The sequence below is a fragment of the Calidris pugnax genome, unplaced genomic scaffold, assembly GCF_001431845.1.
Source record: "Calidris pugnax isolate Ruff unplaced genomic scaffold, ASM143184v1 scaffold44, whole genome shotgun sequence".
Classification (NCBI taxonomy): domain Eukaryota; kingdom Metazoa; phylum Chordata; class Aves; order Charadriiformes; family Scolopacidae; genus Calidris; species Calidris pugnax.
The window spans coordinates 28,573,437-28,599,117 of NW_015094506.1; the positions used below are offsets into that span (position 1 = coordinate 28,573,437).

General features: G+C 37.0%; 1 protein-coding gene across 3 annotated transcripts in view; it reads right to left on the reverse strand.

Annotated features, from left to right (window-relative positions):
- PNPLA8 (patatin like phospholipase domain containing 8) overlaps positions 1-25,681 on the reverse strand; it is a 41,109-nt gene extending 15,428 nt beyond the window's left edge. The window contains exons 1-8 of one of the 3 annotated variants that reach the window (XM_014963844.1): positions 25,481-25,680; positions 23,539-24,749; positions 22,242-22,391; positions 20,881-21,032; positions 19,007-19,101; positions 13,796-13,967; positions 8,896-8,953; positions 7,291-7,485 (exon numbers count right to left, since the gene is read on the reverse strand). In XM_014963844.1, the coding sequence (XP_014819330.1) occupies positions 7,291-7,485; positions 8,896-8,953; positions 13,796-13,967; positions 19,007-19,101; positions 20,881-21,032; positions 22,242-22,391; positions 23,539-24,657 (1,941 nt within the window). In that variant the 5' untranslated portion in view covers positions 24,658-24,749; positions 25,481-25,680. Of the gene's footprint in view, positions 1-7,290; positions 7,486-8,895; positions 8,954-13,795; positions 13,968-19,006; positions 19,102-20,880; positions 21,033-22,241; positions 22,392-23,538; positions 24,750-25,480 lie in introns of those variants that run through there. The other 2 variants (XM_014963846.1, XM_014963845.1) reach the window with 2 other exon arrangements.

The window sequence follows — 25,681 nt, forward strand, 5'->3', positions numbered from 1 at the left end:
AGAACACAGAGCCTATTTTGCAAGACTGAGACAGACTACAAGAAGATAAGGTAATTAAACCAGAGAATGTTACTGGCACAAGGGCAATTTGTATCTATTAGCTACAAATACACTTAAGAGTGAAAATCAGAAGTTCTCTAACCATGAAAAAAAAAATGAAGTATATTCTTGAAATAACCTTGTACAAGGGTAGCAGCAGCCAAGACAGCTTTACATGTTTATGAACTAAAGTCTATGATGCAGTCGGCATCCATGACAGAGGACCGAATTTGACCTGGGGGAAACTGTTTTGTTCTAGACTCCCTTATTGTTTTTTCCTAAGGAAACACCAGCTGAAATAATTCTAAATTCTGTAGCCAAAACCCTAAAATACATCTGCTGCTATAAAACAGAAGCATAAATATACCCCAGTAAAAGAAACATTGCAAGGTAAATAATCTTTGAAGAGATTGCCAACTGATTTGGAATTTGCAAATTAACACTGTAACACTATAGATTAATCTTTGTATTGCAAGAGAAGCTCAGCACAGGAAATAGGGCTTAGACATTGTGCTATTTGATTAATGGCAATGCACTGGGTATCAAACCAATTAACTTTATGCACATTTTGCATATATGGTGAAAATTATTCCTATCATCATACTAAGACCTGTATCAACGAGAGCAGTCTCCTAAACTACAACAGAGATTGCAAATCAGTAGCTGAGTAGCTGACGATCCCTGAAGTGATTGCTCGCATTAAGCACCAAACCACTACACATCATAAATAAGCTTTCCTTAAGGGAAGAGGTAACAGTGTAGCCTCCCTACATTCTTAGGCTTTTATTTGCAATGATTATCACAAGGCTATTTTGTATGGAAATACGGCCCCATTCAAGTCAGTATTACACAGATCATAGAATCACTGAATGGTTAGAGTTGGAAGGGACCTTAAAGCCCACCTAGTTCCAACCCCCCTGCCCTGGGCAGGGACACCTCCCACCAGACCAGGTTGCTCAAAGCCCCATCCAGCCTGGCCTTGAACACCTCCAGGGATGGGGCATCCACAGCTTCCCTGGGCAACCTGTTCCAGTGTCTCACCACCCTCACAGGAAAGAATTTCTTTCTGGTATCTAATCTAAATCTCCCCAATTTAAAACCATTACCCCTTGTGCTGTCACTACACTTCCTGACAAAGAGTCCCTTGCCAGTTCTCCAGTAGGCTCCCTTCAGATATTAGATAGATAGATAACCTGGGAAAATAAAAATTACAAGCTATCAAGAATCGACAATAAATTTTTCTTTTTGACCTAAAAAATGGTGGCTGGTAACATCAGCACTTGAAAGCAGCAACCTAGATTGTCTGTACAGAGATTACTGAATTGATTAATTTCTTAATCTTTCACTATACAATCCTCCTCTGATTTTAGAAGATTTATTTTATAGCAAATATTAGCTGGTAAACAGTGTGACTAAAGATATATGGACTCAGAAGTCTAAGCAAAAAAACAGTTAAATGTAATACAGCCCATTTGGGCGTGAGGGTTGCTTTTTTTAAAATAAGCTCTCTGAAAATTACATTAGCAGAGCATCAATCTGAATCACTGGAGATAAAAATTATAACGCATCGAAGTTAAATGCCTAAATAAAACATACTCTCAATTTCATTTCACTAAACAAATCTTCCAGTAACACCTCACTTAGCAAGTCCCAGAGGGGAACATTGCAAGCAGCATGCTCTGCAAAATACAACGGGTGCAGTAACCACAGCAGTTTCACCAACTGGTAAACTGCATCACGCGTGTCCACCTTAGGAGCTGCTAACCAAACCTCCAGAATCTGTAAGAGAAGAAATGCACATATTCATATAGCTAACACATCCCAGTAAACTCCCTCCTCCTTAAACAGTAGGCGACATTGCCTCCAAGGCTGTAGGAAAACGTGTATGGCAACAAGTAGACAGAGAAACAAAGAAATATTTGTTTCTATCATTGTGAGAACAAGATACACCTATTAAAGCACAGTCTGTATAAGCTCTGGTGCATACTGATCACCGTGGCATATCCTAAGAATGAAAAGAACTTCAATGTGACCTATATTCTATGTCTTCTTAGAGCCTGGGAAGCACCCTTGAATCTAATTTTAAAAGCTACCGTGTAAAACCAATTAGGGTAGGATCCACTAAGCGACTCACTTTTGAAGGCCTCTACTGTAACAAGCTACAAAGATGAAATGGCTTTACAGATTTACTGCCTAATAAAAGGAAGGGAAGAGGCTGAAAAATATAGAGAACCTGTGTATTATCTTTTTTGAATGAAGGTGAGACTTGAAACTTTAGTTACATCATATTATTGTACGATACATGTTTTTTATTTCTAGGTTGTATTCTAACCACACATCACGTTACACCTGCATTATTAAAACTCCACTAAGAGATTAGATGCCAATTTAACCACTTTAGTATCTGATCTTGCTCAAAGAAAATATGATTATTTGAACACCAGCATTCTATTAAACGGAATTGCAATACAGAAATGAAATCATGCGAAGCGATCAGGAAAAAGGTCATCAAGTCCTTTGTATTAAATTGATTGTATTTTATTTTGAGAAAAAAATCTGTGGCTTTGTTAAACTCACCAGCACCGCGCACGCACACCCACCCACGCAACCACTGCTGCCCTTCTAATTAATCCTGTGGGACAAATTTAGTTTTTACTGTAAAACCTAGTAAATGAAGTGTGCATAATGATTTTGTTAAATCTTGAATTGCTCTTTTAATTAATTGGCAATTTCCTCAGCATACTGTACTGTCTACTGAAGTGACAATTATTGAGTACCCCTAATGCTTTTCACACTACAGGAAAAAAAAAAAAGAAAAAAAGAAGAAGAATATATAAAAGAAACAACACCCCTCTGTGGGAACTAGCAAAAATAAAAATAAAATCACTGGTTTTAACAGGATGGCAGAGAGGTTAAGAAACTCTCAGTGCTTCATAAATAGATTTTAATGTAAAAAAGCTGACATACACAGCAATACAGCTTTTATATTGTAACATCATGACCTGGTCTCTCTTGACTTGCACAGTTCCTAGAGAAGCATGTTACAGGGATTAAATCCCTTTGAATGTTAATGTGTTCCTCTTTTGAACCACAAAGAATATTAATCCTCTTCCCCCATCTACCAACAGCTGCACTGGTTTTTCCTACTTGACAGAGTGGAACCAGATAGCATAGCACGATTGACCTGAATGTAAATATTGCTATTTGTTTTGAACCGCTTGCTTTTTTGCAGAAATTTAACAAACCTGGCATCAGCTTATCTGCAGCACAAATAAGAGTAAGAATTCAGGCATCTAGAAATCTCTTTCTAAATTATTATATCAGAAGAATTGTAAAAATAATTTAGTACCTTATTAATAAATTAACACACTTTACAATCCCCTCAAACATTTACAGTGACTAGAACAGGAAGTCAGACTGGAATGTTCCCAGAGAAAGGGCATGCATGTGTGTACACAAATACACATGCATATAAAAATATATATATTATGGAAAGGTGAGGGTTAAAGCAAACAGCTACAGTTCAGTTCAGGCATGATTCCAGCATATACATCTAGAATCACACATAAAATCTTTATGAACTAACCTCAACCCTGCACATAACTCTCATTCAACTATTTCCTACACTTTGCAAAAGGACTACAATTTCAACAAAAACATAGGACCAGAATATGCAGGCTGACCGTAAAAGAAATCCACTAAATTTCCATTATCAAAATAAGTATTTTTACATATTTGAAGAGTCCTAAATCAGAACTGCCAGAGTGCTTTTCATTCAGATTTAAATTTATAACTGACTGATAAACCAATACAAAACCCAGTCTTCATACAGGGTCCTTTAGAGTCCCAAACTTTCAAGCCAAGAAACAAATCCCATTATATTCACTATTCTGAATTTTCACAGATGTTTTACAATCTTTTTCACATTTTGACCATCTCTGTTCTTTCAATTATTTAGAAATATTGACCCTGAAGAAACAGACTTAAGTTAATAAGAAACTAGCATGGTTCATGTTCAGAGAAGACATTATGTTGATTAATTAATGTCAGTTCCCAATCCATTAAAAAAATCCTCAAAAGATCCCCATCTTTCTGCCACTGTACTACAATACTGAAGCCTTTGGCATAAATTATTATTTACAATTAATGCGTACTGTGCTGATGCACTTTACAAAAATCATGGTACTATTGAGAATGTCTAGCAATGTTATGCTTCATTTACTTCTGCAGTTCAAAAGCAACCCAACTTGTTAGATAGTGTACTAGCTGGAAGTGATAAGATGGATAAGAGCAAGCATTTCCATATAAACTACAAAAGATCAAACTACAAACTATCATACATGACCTGGCTGATGAACTTCACATGACAATTGCTGTGCACTTTTAGAATAACGACTCTTAACAAAAATCTCTCTCGTATTTCTGATATAAGCTATAATTAAGGACTAAGACTGTAATACTAATCGCAGCTATTTTAAACAGGAACATTTAGGATTCTGTTTATATAAAGACATATTTCTGCACATATATTCTTTTCAATTAATCTTGGATACTTTAACAGAGATAAAATCTTGATTACCTTGCATTTTCCACTGAGGTACCATTAAACCCAAGAACATAAGGGTAACAGTCTGCTACATACACAAAGACTCTTACCCCAGGGTTGAAACAAGGTAATTCAAGGTATCTTGAGTGTGCAGTGGTGGATTTAGAATCTGAGATAAAAATCAGCATGAAGACAGTTATGCAGGATTTGCCATGTAGCACCTTGCTAGCCAGCTGTCCATAAAAAAAATAAAGGACATCCCACAGAAAAAGCATAATTATGGAAAGAGAGGTGCAGTAAGAGAAGTGTAATCTGGACAAGGCAAGCATGAAGGACATGAAAGATGACCACCTTTGGATTCTGAAAGAATTCAAAAGCATTTAAATACCATGCCTGGGTAGAAGACAGATTTTCAGATGATGTGAAAGTTTAAGTCAGAAAATTTAGCATCTAGTTCTACTATAATAAACAGCTGTAGTACTGAAAATATATTTGGTTCTTTATGGCTTACAAAGGTGAACCACATCCTAAGCCCTTACTTTCTAGTAATTAAAATAAGTGAAACAGAAAAGAATGGTGTTTGTGAAACAGTGTTGGTAAGATCATATGAAAGGGCTTTATCCAAAGAGTCTGAGTAAGGAAAAATGAACTAGACTTCATTCTAGCTCTGTGTGTCTGAGAATACTGGATCTAATGTCTGTTAACACTCATCATCCATTCTCTGGTCCTGTGAATTGGACTTAAAAGTAAAATTCAAAGTAAAATTCATCAGAAAGATGAAATGAATGCATTGAATGACCTGACTGCATTTCACACAAGTCTGAAAATTCAGAAATGATGTTAAAACAAATAATTGCCTAAGCACTGCATAGAAGTTAAAAATCATGTTGTTTATGTAGCTATTTTTCATACAGAAGCACAGACAGACTTTGATGTACTCTCAATTCAAGGAAAGAGTGGGTGGAAAGGTGAGAAGAGGAAGAAAAGTGCTTCACATAGCTTAACACTGACCCATTCAAGCAGTTAAGGAGCAGCTTGGAACAGCTCCAAAGGCTAAGGCAGCTTCCTTTCCAGTTTTGCTTGGCCAGATGGAAGACGACCACATTTCAGGATTTCAGGCAGTGCTTAGGCTTGGAATATCTGTTGTGTTACTCCATTTTTAGCTTTAAAAAAATGCCAAAACTTATTAGCTTATTTCAGGTACTGTGTGACTAAAATGTTTTGGGGATAACAACATGTACCATACTGGGGAGGCTGGGGGTGGAGGAGGAAGTGAGAGGGGGGAAAAAAAAAAAAAAAGATGCTAAACAAAAAAGGGAAACAGAATAAAATGGAAGAACTCTTCTCAGAATCTGGCTGATGTAGTAGCACTATCCTACCGTCCATGGAACCCTTCCCCTTTAACTCTCACTTATGTAGACCTTTTATACAGCTGAGTATAATTATTCCATCTCCTTATAAATTAATTAAAAATATGAAAGTATACTGGGCTTTTTTTGTTTCTTTTTTTTTTTTTGATAAAATTCTAGCTGTTTCTCTGTATCAATGCTTCTGTTTATTATCTCTTAAGCTAATACATTTTTCACTACTTCATCTTATACTCATTTATCCGTCAGTCTTTAAACTTCAGTATTATTTATGCACATTACAGGGCTAATGAGATCACAACGCCTTTTAATGAACACCATGAGAAAATCTGTGTGTTACCCAGGTACATCTTTTTACTCAAAACGTGCTATTATTGCTTTCTAGTAGTTAAGGCTAATGCCACTGTATGAATTAATATGATGGAAATGTAATAGATGCTTTCTTTACATTGAAGTGATAGAATCCTATGCTGTCTTTGTTGAAGGTCTCTGGTTCAGTCACCCTTTGTAGTGCTTTCTGTCACAGGTCTGCAACAGAGCTTTTTAAAAATAAATACTAATATTTTTAAATTAATATGTACTATAAAAACAATTCTTTTAAAACTCAGAGAACTGCAGAACAATAAGGAACACTGGAGAACACTGGAGGACAAAACCACAATGGTTAAAAAACTGCTAAAGAAATTAATTTGCCTTGCTCTTTACTAACCAAGTCACCAACAGAAGCTATAATACAATAAAATAGCATACACTGTTGATAGGAGACATTGCTTTATCCTCAAGGGAATTTCTTTTGCAGTTGTCCTCTGGGTTTAATCTTACTGCTGTGGCATCTCTTATTCTTTTTATGAGCTCAGAACCACGGTAGAGCTTAAAAAGCTATCAATGGAAAGAATTAAAATCAGAACGTAAACTGAAATTGTGCACTAATAAGAGGAACACTGAAATACATAACTTGATTTTTTCACACTTTACAGTATTGTTAGATTTTAAGTCATACCATCTGCTTAGTGAAATAACGCTCAATGAAATACCAGTTGTAAGCAGGAAGTCAAAAGCAATTTACAACTCATATAAGGTTTCCTTCCAGGCAGAGAAGAAAGGGACAGCAGAAGAGCTTAAGTTCGAATTGAGAAGGCTAATGTCTTTAAGCCTATGCCTTTCTAGTTCTAGAAGGGCCATACAAGCTAAAAATTTTCCTTTCTTACCCCCATCCATCCTAGATTTCGTTTCTGCTACCAACTTACTTGCTTAGTTCTGATTCAGAAATTCAGACAGCTTTTTTTTCTCAGGTATAATATTGGAAAATACATACTAAAACAGAAGATTTCAACTTACCTGATGAAGATCGTTGCCCAAAACATACTCCTGAAAGTAACCCGGAGCAGCAGATGATGCTCTAATGGCCTGCCACAGTTTGTACTGACAGCCTCCAATATAATGAGACTTAACACCAGGAAAGTGATTGTAGTTTCTGAAAACAAATGCTTTCAGTGGTGTTCCTCTGTTTACAATGGTGCTTACTGCAGCTACCTAGTGAGTTAAGAAAGAACAAGAGTAGTTATATATGATGGTGATTATTAAAATAATAATGATAACCTCCCACAATATGAAATATTAAATACATCTCTGGAATCCTACTTGGTTATTTATTGAATTTTTCATAACGGCTATTAAATTTTAAAAAGTGAAAGTGAAATAAAACATGCTAACCCCCCCCCCCCAATCAAATTCCATACTCGATGATTTGACGGCGGAAAAGTTTCCTGGTTTTGTCAGAAGGAAGGTTTGGTTTTAACACTACCAGAAACAGCAAGAAAAAAAATTTTGGAAAATTTAACAGAAAGCTTATCAAACTAATGCTTGAATTTATTTTTGGTAATTCCTCCACTTCACAAATCAGTCTAAGTTGTAAAGTGCTGAGCACCTTCTGGAAAAATCCATGTCTCCATGAATTTAACAGCAGCAGAGCACACAACTGCATGTTTTATTTTCATTTTGCTGTGCCTTGTGAAAAGTGCCAGCACTGCCAGCACTACAAAGCAATTACTGGGAATAGCTAGTTTCAACTCTATTTATATTCACATTTTATTACTGAAGAACATGGAAGGAAGCCAAAGATCCTGGTTCAAAGATAACTTTCAAGTCAACGTAGGACAGCTTCTCTCTCAGAAAGCAACATACCACTCCAGCCTTTTCATGTCCTTGTTTTAGACACGGACTAGGAACGCAGTCAGTCAAGCGCATGTTTCTATGTTTAGAAAAATGTGAATATCTTCCATTTAACAGTAAAGCATTGAATATAGTGCTATGACACCAAAACACCTGTTAATTACAGATTGTTCTGAAATATGTGCTATTATATTTCTCTTTCTTCACACCCTATCCTTTACCAAAAATAAAATACCCTTGCTTTCTCATCTTTCACTCTCGTGCTGCTGCTGTATATAACACCCCTCCAATTAATTGGTGCCCTTTAGATCATACAGGAAAAATAGAGATCTTGGGACTGGTGAACGCGACTGGAGAAAACTTGGTAATCCAGATAAACTGAGGAGAAACCCTGTTCTCTCACAACACAATAATACAGATCACAGCTGACGTGACAGGACCTCCAGACACTAGAATTCTCTTACATAAAAAAACCAAACTTTGCACAACTTCAAGAAGTTGACCTACTATTTCTCTGCTTATAAGCCTTTCAGCATCTCTGAAACACATTCTAATTTCAAGCATTAAATAAAAATATAAGAAATTGCCACAAAAAATTAAGAATATAATGAATTTCTATCCCATAAAAGCATGGATTATCTCATATGGAAGCTTGGAGAGTACTCACGCTGTTTATCAAAATTTCTTCTAGGGACAGTACTCTTACTCAGAACTCTTAATAAGTACTTGTGGGAGCATAATTAGTATTTACCTTCAAAAAAATGTACTTACCTTTGGACATTTGGAATTTCTTGCAGTTTCAATCATAAGATTTGAGCCCATTTTTTCTCTACAAATAAGTGTAAAAAATTGAAAATGCTCCATCAGTTTAGCATGCACAAGACACATTTTTATTATCCTTACTTCTGAGAACTTTGCATTTAAAAGAAGCAATAGTTGGATTTCACTTTAATAATCTGATTTCTTTGGTTGACTTCAATAGACCAATATTTCAAATAAGTCTGAAGAGTTCTCAACTCAGTTACTCACCTCACCACATACTTAACCATAAGTCATCAGGGTTACCCAACTACTTTGTGAGAGCAAAGCAAAGGACTTAGTTTTTTAATTCTTAAATGTAGCAATATCTTTATTAAGTGGTTTTATAATAATTAAAGGTACTCTCCTGAATTATTATGAAAACAAAAGCAAAGACAGACAATAGTCTACATGATTTAGAAGAAAGTTAAAACAACTACATGTAATTTTCCATAACAATAATTCAATATGCATTTAACATCTCTTTTTCAGGTGGAATTTTTTCACACTGATACTTTCTTATAAATATGAGAGTGAAATCACACCAGTGGTCAGCATTGTAATTTATCATCACATCAGCATCAGGGTCAGTATTCTAATTGCCAACTAGAAGGTAGCCCTCCTGCATAGTGCAGGAGACTGGAGGAGATCAGCATACTAGCCAATAATCTCATATCAGCATCTATTTCCACTTTGATTTGCTTACAGAAAAGGCACAAAACTCTACAAAGCAGATGCTTATCCATAACGATTCCAAACAGATTTTCATTCAAATCAGCAAGTTCTCCCTTTCTTCAAACAGAGCCCACACAAACACAGGTTGCACAACTACCTTAGTCTGCAAAGATGGTTTTCAGTATTGCCACGCTTTTTAAGTAAGGTGACTCCATGTGTTGCTGTTAAGAGATCATCCATCTATAGCTCGCGCTACTGCGACAGTAGGTAGCAGTGCTCCCACTGCTAAAAACAACACCTTTATCAATCTATTCAGGTCAGAAGATAAAAGCTTTAAATGCCACAATAGCAGCAATCCTCAAAGTAGGCAGTAAACTGTATTTGGAGGTAGAACAACTTACTGTTCCACTAGTGGATATCTGTGCTTGAAGGATGGCTGCGTATGTGTCCTTGAGTGAACGAAGGGGGACAGCTTCTAGTCCTATTATCAAACACTGCTGTTCACACAATTCTTATAGCAATAGCGCTGTTCTATTTTACTTTTTCCAATAACCGCATTAATTCCAGACTCACAGTCATCAACCAGGAGGGGAAGAGTGCCATCTACACTCACTAATTTATTACGGAAGGAGATGAAGGCACACAAACCCATGAAGCAGCAACATTCAGAAACAAGATGAGACTGACAGAGGGGAGATATGAAAGACATCTACTGATTTGCATCACTTTCATCTACTTCTTCCTAAATATCTGTATTAGATATTTTTTCCCCAAACCCTGAATACTAAAAAGCTGCATATGCAATATCCACTGCTTAATGATAGGAATGGTCAAACTGAATAATTATTTTCTCACATCCTATTTCTTATGAGGGCCAGGAACTGATGCTTCTCAGCAGGTACAAGAAATCCCTTACACTACTATGCAACTTTAGACATTAGGGTCTAAAGATAAATTCAAATTTATTTTAGCTTTGTTGCTAGCATTAATAGTGTAATTGTGTATTATATAAATGCCTTTGTCAAGCCTCACAAATTGTTCAATTATTTTCTCTACTGAAGTCACAACATAATTAATTCCAGTTTATTCACATACTGTGTTGAAAGAGAAAAATCTCCTAATTTTAATTTTATTGAATAGTCCCTTGTTCTTGAAGAAGAGATGAGAACGGTAATTCTCAAGAAATCTTACTGTCTCAAATTACTGCTTTAACTTGTTTTCTTTTCTTAATGATAAAGAGTCCCAGTTCCTTTGTGTGAGTTATCTTTAGGTCACTGGCTACTTTTTACCAATCTTGCAACAGAGACATTCTCTAAAATGCGGTAACTGGGACTGTAAACAGTATTTTAAATGAAACTGAAAATACAGGAAATATTAAAATACTGTTACATTAATCCACAATACAATCTCAGCCATCACACACTGCATCATCTTGTTTGTCCACAAGCATACAGATGTTTCACTAAACTGTCCATGACAACACCTGAATAACTTATGATGTTAGTTTAAATCCTGTTAAGTATTTTACATTTTTCCACTCATGGGTTATTACTTTACACATAATTTCATTTGTGATCCCATTTTTCCATTTATCTGCTTTGTTTGTGTCTGTCTATGACCTGTGTCCTCTACACATGACACACCTAAACAAGCCTCCTTTACAAATGTTGCTCTTCCACTGGTTTGAACCACTAATATCGCAACACTTATTTCAATAATGCTATGAAGAAAGTATTGCCAACCCTAAGGCTTAAAGAAACATTCTAATGGGCTACAGCCAGGGTACAACCAAACAGTCTGGAGAAAAAACATTCAATTTGAAAGGCAAAATTGTAACTTTTACCTCTTCTGACAACAACAACAGCACAAGGAAACCATGACTATTTACCAAACATACAGGAGAGGCGTATTATTGCATGTTCCATAAAGATACAGAACATCTCACTGATAATGCTGCAGGATCTGTTAAGTATGTCTGGAGTGACTAACTGGAACAGAATGTGTTGCCCATCTAGTCACTAGGGAGCAGTCTCAATTTATACTTCAATTTGCCTAAGAAATACTGGTTTGAAGTATTATTACTTGTAATCCCAAACACACGCATTATCCATTTTCCTACCAACAGAGAACATGTAACTTTCACCCCATCCCCTATACAATGCTTGATTACTTCTTGAGATTACAAATTCCCAGTATGGGATTTTAGTTAGCTTGTGAAAACCTCCAGCTGCTCACCAAATTTCTCCTGTAGTTTCTCAGGACAGTGTGAAAGAAGAAAATTGTGTATGTAAACAACAGTCAAAAGAACACAAAACTATAAACCAGTTTCTTCTTACAAATGCAATTCAATGTAGCATTACATACAATGACACACAGTAACTATAATTTTCTGCACAAAGTAATGAAAATAACTGATTGAAATCAGTCCTCAAATTGTAATTCAAAGAATACATAAGAAGAGTTAAAATAAACATGTATGTAAGACACAAAATCAATTCCCTAGAGCACCCAAAATCAAAATCTAGTTAACCAAAATCAGTTATCATTTTCTGAAATGGAATTAATTATATGCCTCATGAATGCATGCTACATTAGCCTAATGCAACATTAGCTTAATTATTTTCAGCAAGAATACTTTCTGACAGAAAATAATACCATCAATATTGTATTAAGGCTAAATGTATATTGCATGCCTGTATAGGGTAAATGGATACTCTCTATTTCAAGCAAGACTGACAAGTCTACTACCATTTAAGCCTTTAAATTTAAAGCAAAACATGAAGCAGTTTTCCCATGCAATGACAGAAAGTTAGACATGACCTTCTCATTGCCATAGAGAGATGCTATATAACCTTTAAATTCCCTTCTTAGTTCTAACCACACCACAAGGAAACCTGCAGGAATCCCTACAGTTTCAATAAAATGTGTAGACATAGCATCTCCCTCCAATACTGCAGAATCGGGTCGACAAAAAGTCAGTTGTTGATTAGTAAATTTAGTTTTTAATTTAATCTATGGATAACATAATAATTGCCTGGCTTCTGTCCACTGCACAGGAGTAGAATGCTTTACCTCCCTCATGTTACATGTCGTCACAAAGAATAATAGCTTTTAATCAGAGGCATGTAAAATACTTTCACATGAGGCAATTCTGACTTTCACAAGACTTCTTTTAGCTAAGCAGGGGAGGAAAAGAGGGAAGGCAGAGAAAAATATCTTTTTTAACAAAGAGGAACTCCAGATATCTGAGAGGAGAAACTTGTGATGTTCATTTGATAAACACACTTACTCCTAAAAATACGCCCGAGCACAGAGAAGAAGTGCTTGGAAGCCTCTCTCTCCACTTCAGCAAAGAAGTGAGATGCTTAAAAATCAGACAGCACAGGTATTCCCACTACAGTGTCCAGAAAAAACTCTTTGAATCCCATAAAACACATGAATCATGTTCCCAAAGGAACTTTAGTTACTTATCCAAAGCAGCTTTTTATCATTTTACACTTTGTCTCAGGGAAGGCTGGTTCAGTTCTTTCAGTAGCAGTGCCAGCTTACTGTTTGGGAAACTATGACATTAGTTTGCTAAGTCTATAAACAATGGAACTGTCAGTACAAATACAATAAATAAAACTAAGTAATAAAGCTTGTAATAAATATTAATTTCTTCCAATGACTTTTCCTGAATAGCCACTAATGCATTTGTATACATATCTACGAAAAAATACCATTTCATTGGCAACTCTGACACTGCTGATATTTTTTAATTGCAATCCTTACAGCTCATTTCCCTTTTCAAACAAAGGGGCAATAGGTAAAATCCCTCAATACAGCAGCTAAGATGAAAAATTCCTACTACAGCAGATTATTTCATTTCTCACCATGTCGCCTATAAGAAAAAAAGGCACAGCAGGTGGCTAGTAAAATTTGTAGCAGATCTATAATGAGTCAGATCAGGCAGAGCTGGCAAGCATACAGAAATATAATCAGAAATCAGTGCACTAAGGCTTACTTTATTCCCCAGAAACAGAAATCATTACATTAAAGGCTTTCAATGTTTTGGTAAAACAGTTATTTCAAAAGAATGAGAGTGTATGCTAATCCTTTCTACTTGTTTTAAGAACTTGCTTACCAGTGAAACAATAACAAAACTAAAGGCTCTCAGACATTATCGTAATTATTTTTCACCTGATCATTTTTTACTTACTTGAGCATTTTTTCCCAGACATCACTGTCATAAAAGGCATGGCTCCAACCCATTTTGACTGTTCCAACAATGACATTCTGCTTAAAAACATCTGATCCTAACTTGCGATACAGTTCTTCACAATCATCCAGAGGGATATGGAACAACCCCAACATAAAAGCTAATATAGCTCCTGAAAAAGAAATATTTTGAAATGTAAAATACAGCCTGGAGTAAGATTGTAAAGAAGTCTTACCACTTAATGTAGTTCATAGGTCAGCAGGATTCTTATCTTGAAAAGGGCAGATCAATTTACATTTATGTCACTAAATTCCTGATCAAAGATCACAAACTGTGTTTTAAAGGACATACACAAGATAGGAAGAGTCTACTTTAAAAAACAGAACTATAAGGAGTTGACAAATGGCATTACTTCATTTTGCAGATTTCATCCCTGCAAGCATGTGTACGGCAGAAAGCAAATCCACTGTGTTATTTGGAAAGAGTAAAAGAAATCAGTGCTGTAGGATTAAAAAATATATTTGGAGCATTACTTGCTGTCTGGCAAACTCCGAACCACTAAAGAAAAATTCTAGGAAAATTCTGTAAAAAGAAGGCAGTTTTGACTAGTTTGGAATACATTTGGTTCCAACCATTTATAATTAGTCATTCATACATACTGCCATCTAGTGTGTGCCTAAAAAACACATTTATGACTTACCCTTGTAGGAATAAAACAACATTATCTAAAAAGCATGGTTGCAGAATACCACTAAAAAGACTGTGCCTTTAAACGAGACCTAACTTCCAAGCTTCTTTTGCTCTCACATCACTCACCACCAAGTGTTAGTGGATTGTTGGTCCCCATTTTTAAAAATGTAGCACACATGCTTAATATAACCTGGGCCTACCTGAGACATCAAAGTTTCATCAAGAGGAACTTACTCAAACTGCCAAATCACCGAATGCCTATATTTGACACAGACTAAACATCTAGCAGCAGAGAAACATTATTTTCCTGAATCATGCAAATCCTATGCTACCTCCTTTTCCTCTTAACTCTCCAGCACTGATTTTAGAATATCACACATTTTCTACTTTGGTGCACAGTTTCAAAGCCAAAGAGCTAAAATTCATACCAAATGCAAAGCTCATTTTCACTTCACCTCCTGAGAAACAGCACCAAGAACTGCAGTGCACATCAGCACACAAGTGGCAGCAGTTAGTATCAGACTCAAGGTACACATTAAAAGGTTTTGCTGAAACCTCCTAGATGGGAATCAGACACTCACAGGAGAGTAAAGTCAAAATCAAAGATATAGTGCAGACTCTGTCAGACCGTCACACCGTCCTCTGTCAGACTGTCCAGTGGAAAAGGTTTCTGATGCTTTCATCACATCCTGCTCTGTATCACAAACTTCTACACTCCAGCCACCATCTCACCATTTCAACCAGGCCAACACTTCAGGGGGAAAAAATAAAAACTACCTAAATAGAACCCATGAGGCTAAGGAGCATATCTTGAAGAACATAAGAATACAACATGATAGACACAAATATAACCTGAAAGACAGAAGTATTCCTTCTTTATTTGGTACTAGGAAGACTTCAGCTGAAGTGCTATATGTGTACCTGAATAACATTCTTCAAAAAAGATGTAGACCAATTGGAAAAACATAAGGAACAAACAAAAAAGTCCACAAAAAAACTCCCCAAAAAACAATCACAGGTTGAGGAAATCAGTCTGTAACAAGGCCCGAGTAAACAGGCCACGACAAAAGCTTTTAAATACACAGAAGGCTGCTGCAAAGAGAGAAGAAAGCATCCATTATCCATGTTGCTGGGGAGTCAGGACAAGAGGAAACAAATTTGGACTGCAGTAGAAAATCCATGTTACACAGTTTTATTTTTTTTTCCCCCAAATGTAAAGACAGCAGAACAGTAGTACAAATTTTCTGAAGAGGTCTGACATGATTAAAAATCTTAGAAAATTGTCAATAGTGAAACACACACAGCTGATCCTTGCCTTGGGAAATGGGATAACCTCCTAAAGACGCTTCCAGCTGTGTAACAGTGTGTCTTGACTTAAATCATCAGTTCTCCTGAAAAAAATACTTCTTCCATCAGAAAGGTTTTTAAAATGCATTTCAAAACTGTAAAGACATCATGGGCAAAAAGAAAATAAATCATCAACACAGAGTAATGCCAGCTTTGTTTAAGGAGGCTCCTCATCTGCAAATCACTGAAGGCTGGAAGGATACATGGGGGCACTAGCCCTGCGCTGTTCTTAACAACTTGGGAGGAATATATTAGGACAATATCCTTATGTGAAGTCCTTATACAAACTTCACATAGATCCAAAGCTGACGATCAAAGAGACCAGTACAATTCAGATGTCTTTGTAGTAAAATGCACTGGAAAACAATATGCTTAAAGAATCTTTGATCAAAGTATGTAAGTGATCGAATCCCTCATGTGATACATCTGAATGCCACTTTGTATTAAATCGATACAGAAATTTAGGAAAAAAGTGTATTTCAAAAATCCTTGAAGCAGGCCAGCACATTTGAAAACGTGGTAATACACACTTTGCCTGATTACATACTCTTGACATTATAAACTGCTTCATGTGACTGAACTGTAGGTACATCACTACTGAGAAGTATCTTTGATATATTGGGAGATTGCATGAGTGGTGAAAAGAACATACAAGCCACATCCACAGCACACCAGCAGGTAAGTTGCCCTCAATGGGTTAAGTGCTCTATGCATCTATAAATCATGTCATTCTCTGGAGAACAGTGATAATTACTCTCACTTAGAGAATTCCCAGGAGTTTAGTTCATGGGGCAAAGATATTTCCTCCTCTCAACTGCCTTGTTTTCATCTCTACAGGCACAAACTCAGTACAGAATTTACATTAACATAGCTCCCCATCAAAAAAATTTCAGTGGCCATTGTGTGTGCTTTCACATTTTCTGGTGCTTCCACGCCCAGAGATTATGCTCAGCAATAGACAGATGACCTAAATAGGCAGGGCCCATTACACCATCCTTATAGTGACCTTTCTCTGCAACTGTCTGCTTTTACACCCTATGACCACCAAGGAGTGAAGTACAGGGAACGTAACTACAAAGATAGACTATCATGCTGAATTCACAGAAAAGTGATTATTTCTAAACAAATGCAAAACAGCTAAATGATAACAAGAGATAACATGCACAGCGCAAAAATAAAAAAAGAACTGTAATGCACCATCCTTCCTTTCATATAACACATCATTCTTTAAAGCCCAATTCATCCTGCTGCAAGCGTCTGCAAATTCTATTGATGCACATACCATCAACACAAACTGGAACTGTGAAGTATAACCTCTCCTAGCCATGTCCTGCCACCTATTATTGCAAGCTGGATTACCACAGACAAATGCATGACAGTGCAAACAAAGTTTAAAATAACATGTTAAATAATTACTAGCAGTACAAAACCCAAAACGTGGTGAAGAATTAAGAACAAAGTGAGTTCTAATCAGAGTAGTGGGATTGAATTAAGAACATCAGGCCTCTCTGCCAAAGGTAAAATGTCTTTATCATGATTGAAGGAGACATTAAAGAAGTGTTTGGTTAGAGAAACTCTGTTCCAAAGAAACCACCACTGACTACTAAACTAATTAGCAAAGGATTTCTTTTTCAAAGTATTGAAAATGTAAAGCAGGGATCTATATTGTGCCTACAAATAAATTCTGTCTAGCATACCTAAACATTCTCCTCTTCTCTACTATTCTGAGCCTATTAAGCAAATCTCTGGAAACACAAATATTGTATCTAGTCATGGTGATCTGCATGTAATGTTACTTCTGAATTAAACTGCACGGAAGATGAGTATAGTGCAAAAAATTGAAGATTTTGGGGTTCTAAAGAAACTGAGCTATTGAACTACAGCACAACTCTTATGTTAGAAATCATCATTATGCTGCTACTGGTCTAGCATCATTTCCAAAAGAGATGACTGTCTTAAAAGGAAACCTATGCTTTAGAGTTTCCTACTTCCTAGGGAGGAAGTAGTTTCATTGAGTCACAAAGCAATTAAGGCTGGGAGGTCATATAGTCCAACCTCCTGGTGAAACACATTCAAGTAGAACAGGTTACTCATGACTTGTTCAGCTGAGTTTTGACTATCTCCAGGGATAGAGATTCCACAATACGTGTAGGCAACTCCTTCCAGTGACTGACCATCCTTGCAAGAAAAACACAATTTGGCATAAGGAATCATAACTTCCCATACTCCAACTTCTCTGTTGACTTTTCTGCTATCACTGTGCATCTTCAGGAAGAGCCTGGCTTCATCTCGTCTGTATTTTCCCATTAGTTGAAACAGCAATAAGGCCTCCCCTTAGCCTTCTCTTCTTAAGGCTGAATAAACCCAGTTCTTGTACTCTCCCCTTTTTGTCATGATCTCCAGTCCCCTGATCATCTACCTGGCCCTCTGAGTATGTACAAGAACATACCCAACAGATTAAGGGTCTGCTGAGGAGCCTAAAACTAGACATACAGTGCCCAAATAGAGACGCTTAATCTATTGGGTATGTTCTTGTGCATACAAACCAACACGTGGTCAGCTTTCTTTGCTGCGAGGGTACACCGATGATTCATGTTTAACTTGTTCCAACAGGACCAGGGATTTTTCTGTAAAGCTGGTTTCTAGCCCCATCAGCCCACCTCAGATGGAGGGCTTGGTACCTGGCTTTACTGAAACTCAGGTGGTTCCTGTAAAGCCATTTTTCCAGCCCGCACAGGCCAATCTGAACAGAGGGCATCACTGCACTGACCACTTCCTCTAATTTAGTATCATCCAGTATCTTGCTACAGGCACACTCTGTCACACTGTGCAAGTCACCAGTAAAGACAGGAAACACCGCTGACCCAGTATTATCCCTGAGGGACATCATCTTAGTTGTCTGTAAAGCCCCATAAACATCTAAGATACTTGGATCTATGTGCAAAAAGAAGGTTTCACGTTTGTTGAAAAAAAATGACAACTCTGTTTGAAGTTACAAGCATATCAAGAATCACCTAAAGTTCTTATTCAGAAGGCAAAAAAAAGACTTTAGAAATCACACCTGTACTTTCCCAGCTTACACTGGGAAACCGTCAACTTCTGCAAAATCTACATTTATTCTCAGATGTTCTTTTACTATATTGATAGCAAAATTCCAATGTGTGGCTTAATTACCTGTGCTTACACCACAAATGTAGTCAAAAAGTTGATGAACCGGCTTTCCAGTTAGTTCTTCTAGTTTCCGTAGAGTCTGAAGTGCAACTAAACCCCTGAAACACAAAAAAAGCCCTTCAAATACAATGGTAGTTTCATTTTACATAGCTGTAATTAAGCCCACCTTTGCTTAATTATAACTAACTATAACGGAATAACTACAACAGTAAGAATCCTGAATATTTCAGGGAATGAAAGAGTAGCAGAACACAATTAAAATGGAATGAAGAATACTAAATATGAACTGCATACTCAGGCATACCAAAAATAGTATTCAACATCTACAGCCATATTGTTTTGTAGCCATACTGTTCTGCAGCAAAGGCTCAATTATGATCATCTGTAGATTCAGACTCAGGAGAGGTTTTAGCTGCGTTTGCACCATAAAGCACCCAAAGTCTGGTCTTAACAGGGTCTTACAATGCCCCTTGGGACATAGTATTTTTCTGTTTGGCTTTTTTGGCCTCAATTCATGTCTCTCAATTCTATTAGTAATTTCATGTCTGAAATAATAGGAGAGATACATTCCAGACCATCAGACTTGTGCTTCTATAGCATGCAACAGAAAAGGTGCTAACTGTGGTAGGCTAGAGCTAGAGAACTGCGTATGGCAAAAGGAGCACCAAACCAAGTCCTATCTTGCCAACACATTCTGGTGAGAATGGCATCTCCTGCATGCTGCCCCCAGATCTGTCCTGGCTTATGCTGAAGAGCACTAATCAACCCAACTATAACCAGCTGAACACCACCAATTAGGTGGCACAGCACACAGGAGTCACTATTCAGGCTCACATGTTTCATTTAGTGTTACAGATGTAGATATTGCTTTCTGAAGATAATGTGCCTCATAATGTCACTCTTCTAGAAAGCCAACAAAAAAATTAACATACTTTATTTATACATACAGTATCCTTCTTTCTACTTTGTAATTTTTTTTATGTTTTACAATGAACTTTTGGAAGCACAGATGTTGAAGTTGTGACATACGCTTACTCCTTACTGAAGACAACTGATTTTGATGCAAGTAAAGAAATACTATGGGGAAACAAGAAGTTCACAAAACAGTATTTCTGCAATGACTTCACACTTTCTATGAATAAAGATTTGTGAATCAGTAAATATTTGCCAACAAGATTTTTTCAAATATGCCTGAAAACACAGCTTTTAGTAAACATCAGGCTTTAAATTTAATGAATATGCTTCTGCTACTACTCTTTACAAACTGTGGTAGGTGCATAAATTGACGCAGAACTAGAGCACATGTAACTAAGGACATGTGGTGCATAAATTTAAAAAAAAATAAAAAAGTGTTAGCTGTAGAAGAAATATAAATCAACAGCATGGCTAGAATAGCTTTCACCACTAACCTATTCATTCTTTCATCCGAGACCAGTCCTGCTAAGGCAGGTTACCCTCCAAACAAGTACAAGAACATTCCTTGTATTATGAAGTCACCACAATCATAAGAGCATAAACGACTTCTAGCATTTCACATCAGTTTTGTGTTTTGGAGATTAGAATTGTGAGCAGACTAACTCAAACAACCATTAAATTTATTTCCAGAAGGAGAATGAGCTAATCCAAGCACTTAAGCATATAGCCAACTTTAAATGGGTAATTTCAGTGTCATGGGACTACTAATGCATGGAAAATTAAGCACAAATGCATACAAAAATAACATCCATTACTTGGATAGTCAAATGTAACAGAACTGTAAATCATAAATTGCATCTTTGAGCACAAACTTATCAAAGAGAAACTGAATATTTATTTCCAGTTACAGTATGAAAAATGCTACTATATATAAAAACTATATAGAAAAAAAGAAGTTTCACCTTGTTCCGCCTCCATCAATAGTGAGAACTCGAATTCCCCAGCCTTTCACAGGGTCTGTATATCCAATTATGGCTAAAGTCTCTCTAACAGCAGCCTGAAGACTTTCGTCATTTGCCTGTCTCAGTCGCAGCAGGCACGGGATTAATTTTTCCTATTGATAAATACAAAGATATTTCATTCTAACTATCAAGGCTTAAACCTACTAGTTTGGCATTTAAGTATAAAAATAATACATCAGTTAAAATCAGAGGAAAACTTCTTTAGATCTCTATGTACCCATCTCTCTTTCTAACAAGAGAAGGAAAGGACTCCAATATTACGTCAGACACACCTCACTGCTAAAGTAACTACCTATCAGAATTAAACAATCAAGGTGAAATGTAAATCTGTCAAATAGCTAGAAAAAGCTATATTTACCAGCAGTTCAGTTTTATTGACTTTAACGTCACACTGGTCAATTATAAACTCAAGTATGGTGCACACCAAGTATAGCTAAAAGCCCAGATTTCACTGAAGAGCATCATGCTCCTTCAAAACAGGAAATGCTTTCTAAGTGCACTAATATTAAAACAAAACAAAAATTAAAATTCTTCCTCACACTGAGTAACTTTTAAATGTCAATTATTATGACAAAGATATAGACTATTATAACCAAAATGGGAGAACTGAAGGTACTCTTTCATAACAAAGTAACTCACATCTATTCCTGTGGATGCCCCACCTGTACCCTGCTTGGATGATTCATCTGGTTTGTACTTCATTCCCAAAGATCTCCTTTACAGCAATTCTACAATCTATGTCACACATCTGCCACATCTTTCAGTAAATGACATGGGACTGGCAAATGCTGTGATCTGGCCAGCACTGCTCGAATAGTCTATCACCCACCTCCTGTCCTCTCACGGCAGGAAAGAGATTGAGCAGGACTAGATTATAGGAACTTATTTGATGGTTATGCTCTGCTCTTGCCATCTCTCTTCAAAGGAAGCATGCAAACAAGCATAAAAACTGTTGTGCATATGCAGATCAACTGTACATTCCTGTTTGGTCAACTGTGACAGAGGACACAGTGTACGACCTTTAGCTACCACTAGAATAAGCTATACTATCTATCCACATGACAATGCTGTGTGCTTCTAAATTAAACGTTGCAATCTGAAGAGCCTTCAGCTAAACTACCGATAGTTTAAATACAAGTCTGCTTGAACCAGCTAAAAAATAGCTATAGACTTTCACATCGTAATCTTTACAAACAAAAAATACGACTAGCCCACAAAAGCACAGAGAAAGTTTTATGTTATTCTACATTGATTGTCTGTCAGCTATTTATTTTTTGTCTAAGCATAAAGACTATTTGCACCTTAATTGCAACTCCTCTGCTCTCTGGAAATTCTAGAAGATGATAGGTCAGTTCTTCAACCCTGCTGATACAGACTCTTCGATTAGAGGATCTTCGTAGGGCTTGAACTAAAGCTCGAGTCCTGTTATCAATACTCACTCTTGCAATAATCTAAAAAAAGATAAAGTCATACAGATAGCGTAAAACAGCTCTAAGAAATGAGCACAATTTGTCAAGACCAATTCCACACTGTTATTTTAAGATTTCTCAGAAGTAATGGACAGCATGTTGTACTCGAGATCTTCTACAGGCTCCAAGTAAGCATTGCTTAAACGTAAACAAGCAACCTTTTAATTCTTTGTTTACTGGAAAAATAAATAAGGAAGGTTCACAGCAACAATACATGACAAAAACATGTGTCAGCATGTACTCAGAGGTATTTTCAGGGCAACTGTGAAATCATCGCATTTGGACTATGAAGAAGTGTAAGATTGCTGTAACTACAACAACACAAAACCAACTAGTTTATCTATATTTATGTACTCTCTGCATATATATAAACTAAATATATGCATATAGTATACATACACATACTATATACTTTATATATAAACTTACATATAGATGTCTGTACTCATATTGAAAGTATATACACATTTTTATATATGTATACATACATTTATATATGTATTTATAAGTACAGACATCTATATGTAAGTTTACATTTTACATGCAGTATCAGTATACATTTATATAGGTTTTATGTGTATATACTATATATAAGTACATACGTACATATACATATAAATAAATGTATGTACATATATATGTACTCATATGTATGTAAACAGATACATCTGTATATATTTATTTATGTAAGTATGTGTAACTTATTGCAGCCTTTCAGTACTTAAAGGGCACTTGTAAGAAAGATGGGGACAAACTTTCCAGCAGGGCCTGCTGCAATAGAAAAGGGGCAATGGTTTTAAACTAAAAGAGGAAAGATTTAGACTAGATAGAAGGAAGAAACTTTTTATGATGAGAGTGGTGAAACATTGGAACAGGCTGCCCAGAGCAGTGCTGGATGTGCCATTCCTGGAAACATTTACGGTCAGCTTGGATGGGGCTCCAAGCAACCTGATCTAGCTGAAGATGTCCCTGCTCATTGCAGGGGAGGTTGGACTAGATGACCTTTAAAGGTCTCTTCCAACCCAAACTATTCTGATATGTAAGTTTACATATAGGTATATAAACATGCATGTGTGTATAAATGCACTTGTATAAAATACACATACACATAGAAACAATAAAGACTTGCCTTTTCCCTCTGAAGAGACAGATGCCTTTCTCTCTCTTCTGCAGTCTTCACCTCTTTTGCTTTGTCCTCCTCATCCTTCTCAGACACCTCTTGTTCTGGCTGTTTACTCTTTTCTTGTGAAACAGCTTTTGTATCAGATCTTAACTTGGGAACCAACCCACCGATGTAACTGTCCACAAAAGCTTGTACACTGTTACTGGGATATGAAAGAAAGTTTGCAATACTTTTTTTGGTGGAAACTGGAAGAGAAGGATTTGTCTTTACAGCACCTGGAGTCTCTGCTTCAGGAGCTAAAGTAGCTCCCGAATCCACTGTCTTTTCTTCACTCATTACAGTATTTTTTGACAAATCAAGCTTATTCCTCTCTTCGCTTTTAGAGTCCTGAAATAAAGCATTCTTTTTCTCTTGATCCATAACAGAAATATTGTTAAAGTACCAGTTGACGTGATCAGCTACAAAGTTGTAAGTCTGTCCAAAATTTGTAGAAAAGTAGCTTATATGAAAAAGGTGGGTTTTAGTAGATGCTGAATCTTCTGAAGTATCTTGATCACTGTCACTTGAGCTTCCTAACATAGACTCTGAGTTCTCCTTTGCACACGTGGATTTCTTTGCTGCTGGGCCTCTGTTGCAATCCTCCTGTGTTCTGGCATCTGTGATTTGTTTAGCATTTTCTAGATTTGCATTGATGTTATTTGCATCTGCATTGCTTTTATTTGTTTTTCCCAGACTACCCGAGTGTGACTTTAATCGAGCTATCCGTGAAACCAGTTCACTGTGAGTGCCAGACACTGCCTTTGAAACAGAGTCTATAGTATTCTTAATTCGTGACATGCGATTGTTCACTTTTGTAAGTCCTTTGGAAGAAGTTAAAAGTTGAGAAACTCTGTAGTATAAATAATCATGGCTGTAAATGTATTTGTTATACCAAAATGTTCTGCTTCTGGCCCATTTACACCGAGGCTCGCTTGTATGAAAAACTCTGGGGTGAATGGCATGATTTATCCTCCAGCACACTTTAGGTCTATACAAGTACAAGTATTTGTTTCTTTGCTTCCACCAAAGGCCTTTTGGGTTAATCACAAAAACCAAATACGCGTCTAAAGATAAATGAACTGTCATTACTTATAAATAGTTACACTTTTCCTATGTTGCTTGTCTACTTCATTCCAGAACATATATTTCAATAAATAAGTCTCATATCACGGTGTTGTCTGAAAAAGAAAAAAAAAACAAAACACAACCCAACAATAGAAACCCAAAACCACTAACAAGCTGAACTAAAATCACAGAGTTGCTTCAAGCAGATGCAGCTTACTTGTTGCTTCAGTAAAGATAAACATTCAAATTGAACAATCTCATGGGAATATCTATTGCTCAGGACATTTGGTAATGTTATCGCAACATTTTAATTTCAACATGTTATTCCCTAAAGGCCAGTTTAAGTCCACCTTGAGCAATGCAGAACGCTTGTTGAAAGCACTTACTGAAATACATAAAACTGCTTCCTAGTCTTTACAATAGAGAAAAATATGAATCTCTTCAGATCTTGTGCAGAGGCCAAATTTCAAATCAAACTGTCATTACATTACCACCCCTTTGCACAATTTCTCCCAGGGGAGAAAGGGCACCAACTCTTTGAGCAAAGCTTCAGTACGAAGTCACAAGTTCAACACAACGTTCCTATTCTAACAGCTGAAGGCAGTATAAAATCCTTATTCTGGAAAGAGAGATGTTTCTGGGGTGGGTCAGAGTTTTACACAGCATACAAGAGTTGCGCTGAAACTGCAGAAGCAAATCCACCGTTTGCCTAAATGACAAGCCCAGACGCCTCCAGCTCCTGTCACAAATGCCAGGGGAGGTCAGACAGGCTGACACCTGCGCAGCCCGACGCCAAAGCAGCAGCAGAGGCGATACCGCCGCAGGCAGCGGCGTCCTTACTTACAGCTTCCCTCAGCAGCTGCCTGAACCTACGCCGGGCCCGTCCCCCGCCTGCCAGCCCTCCTGAGGGGTCACCGCCGCCGCCGCCGTGCAGCCGGGCCACAGACCGGTGATATATAGGGACGGGGGGGGCTCCCGCCCCGGGCGGGGCCGCGGGCTCTCCCTCTGCCTTGCGCCATTTCGCAGAAACGATTTCGAGAGGGGC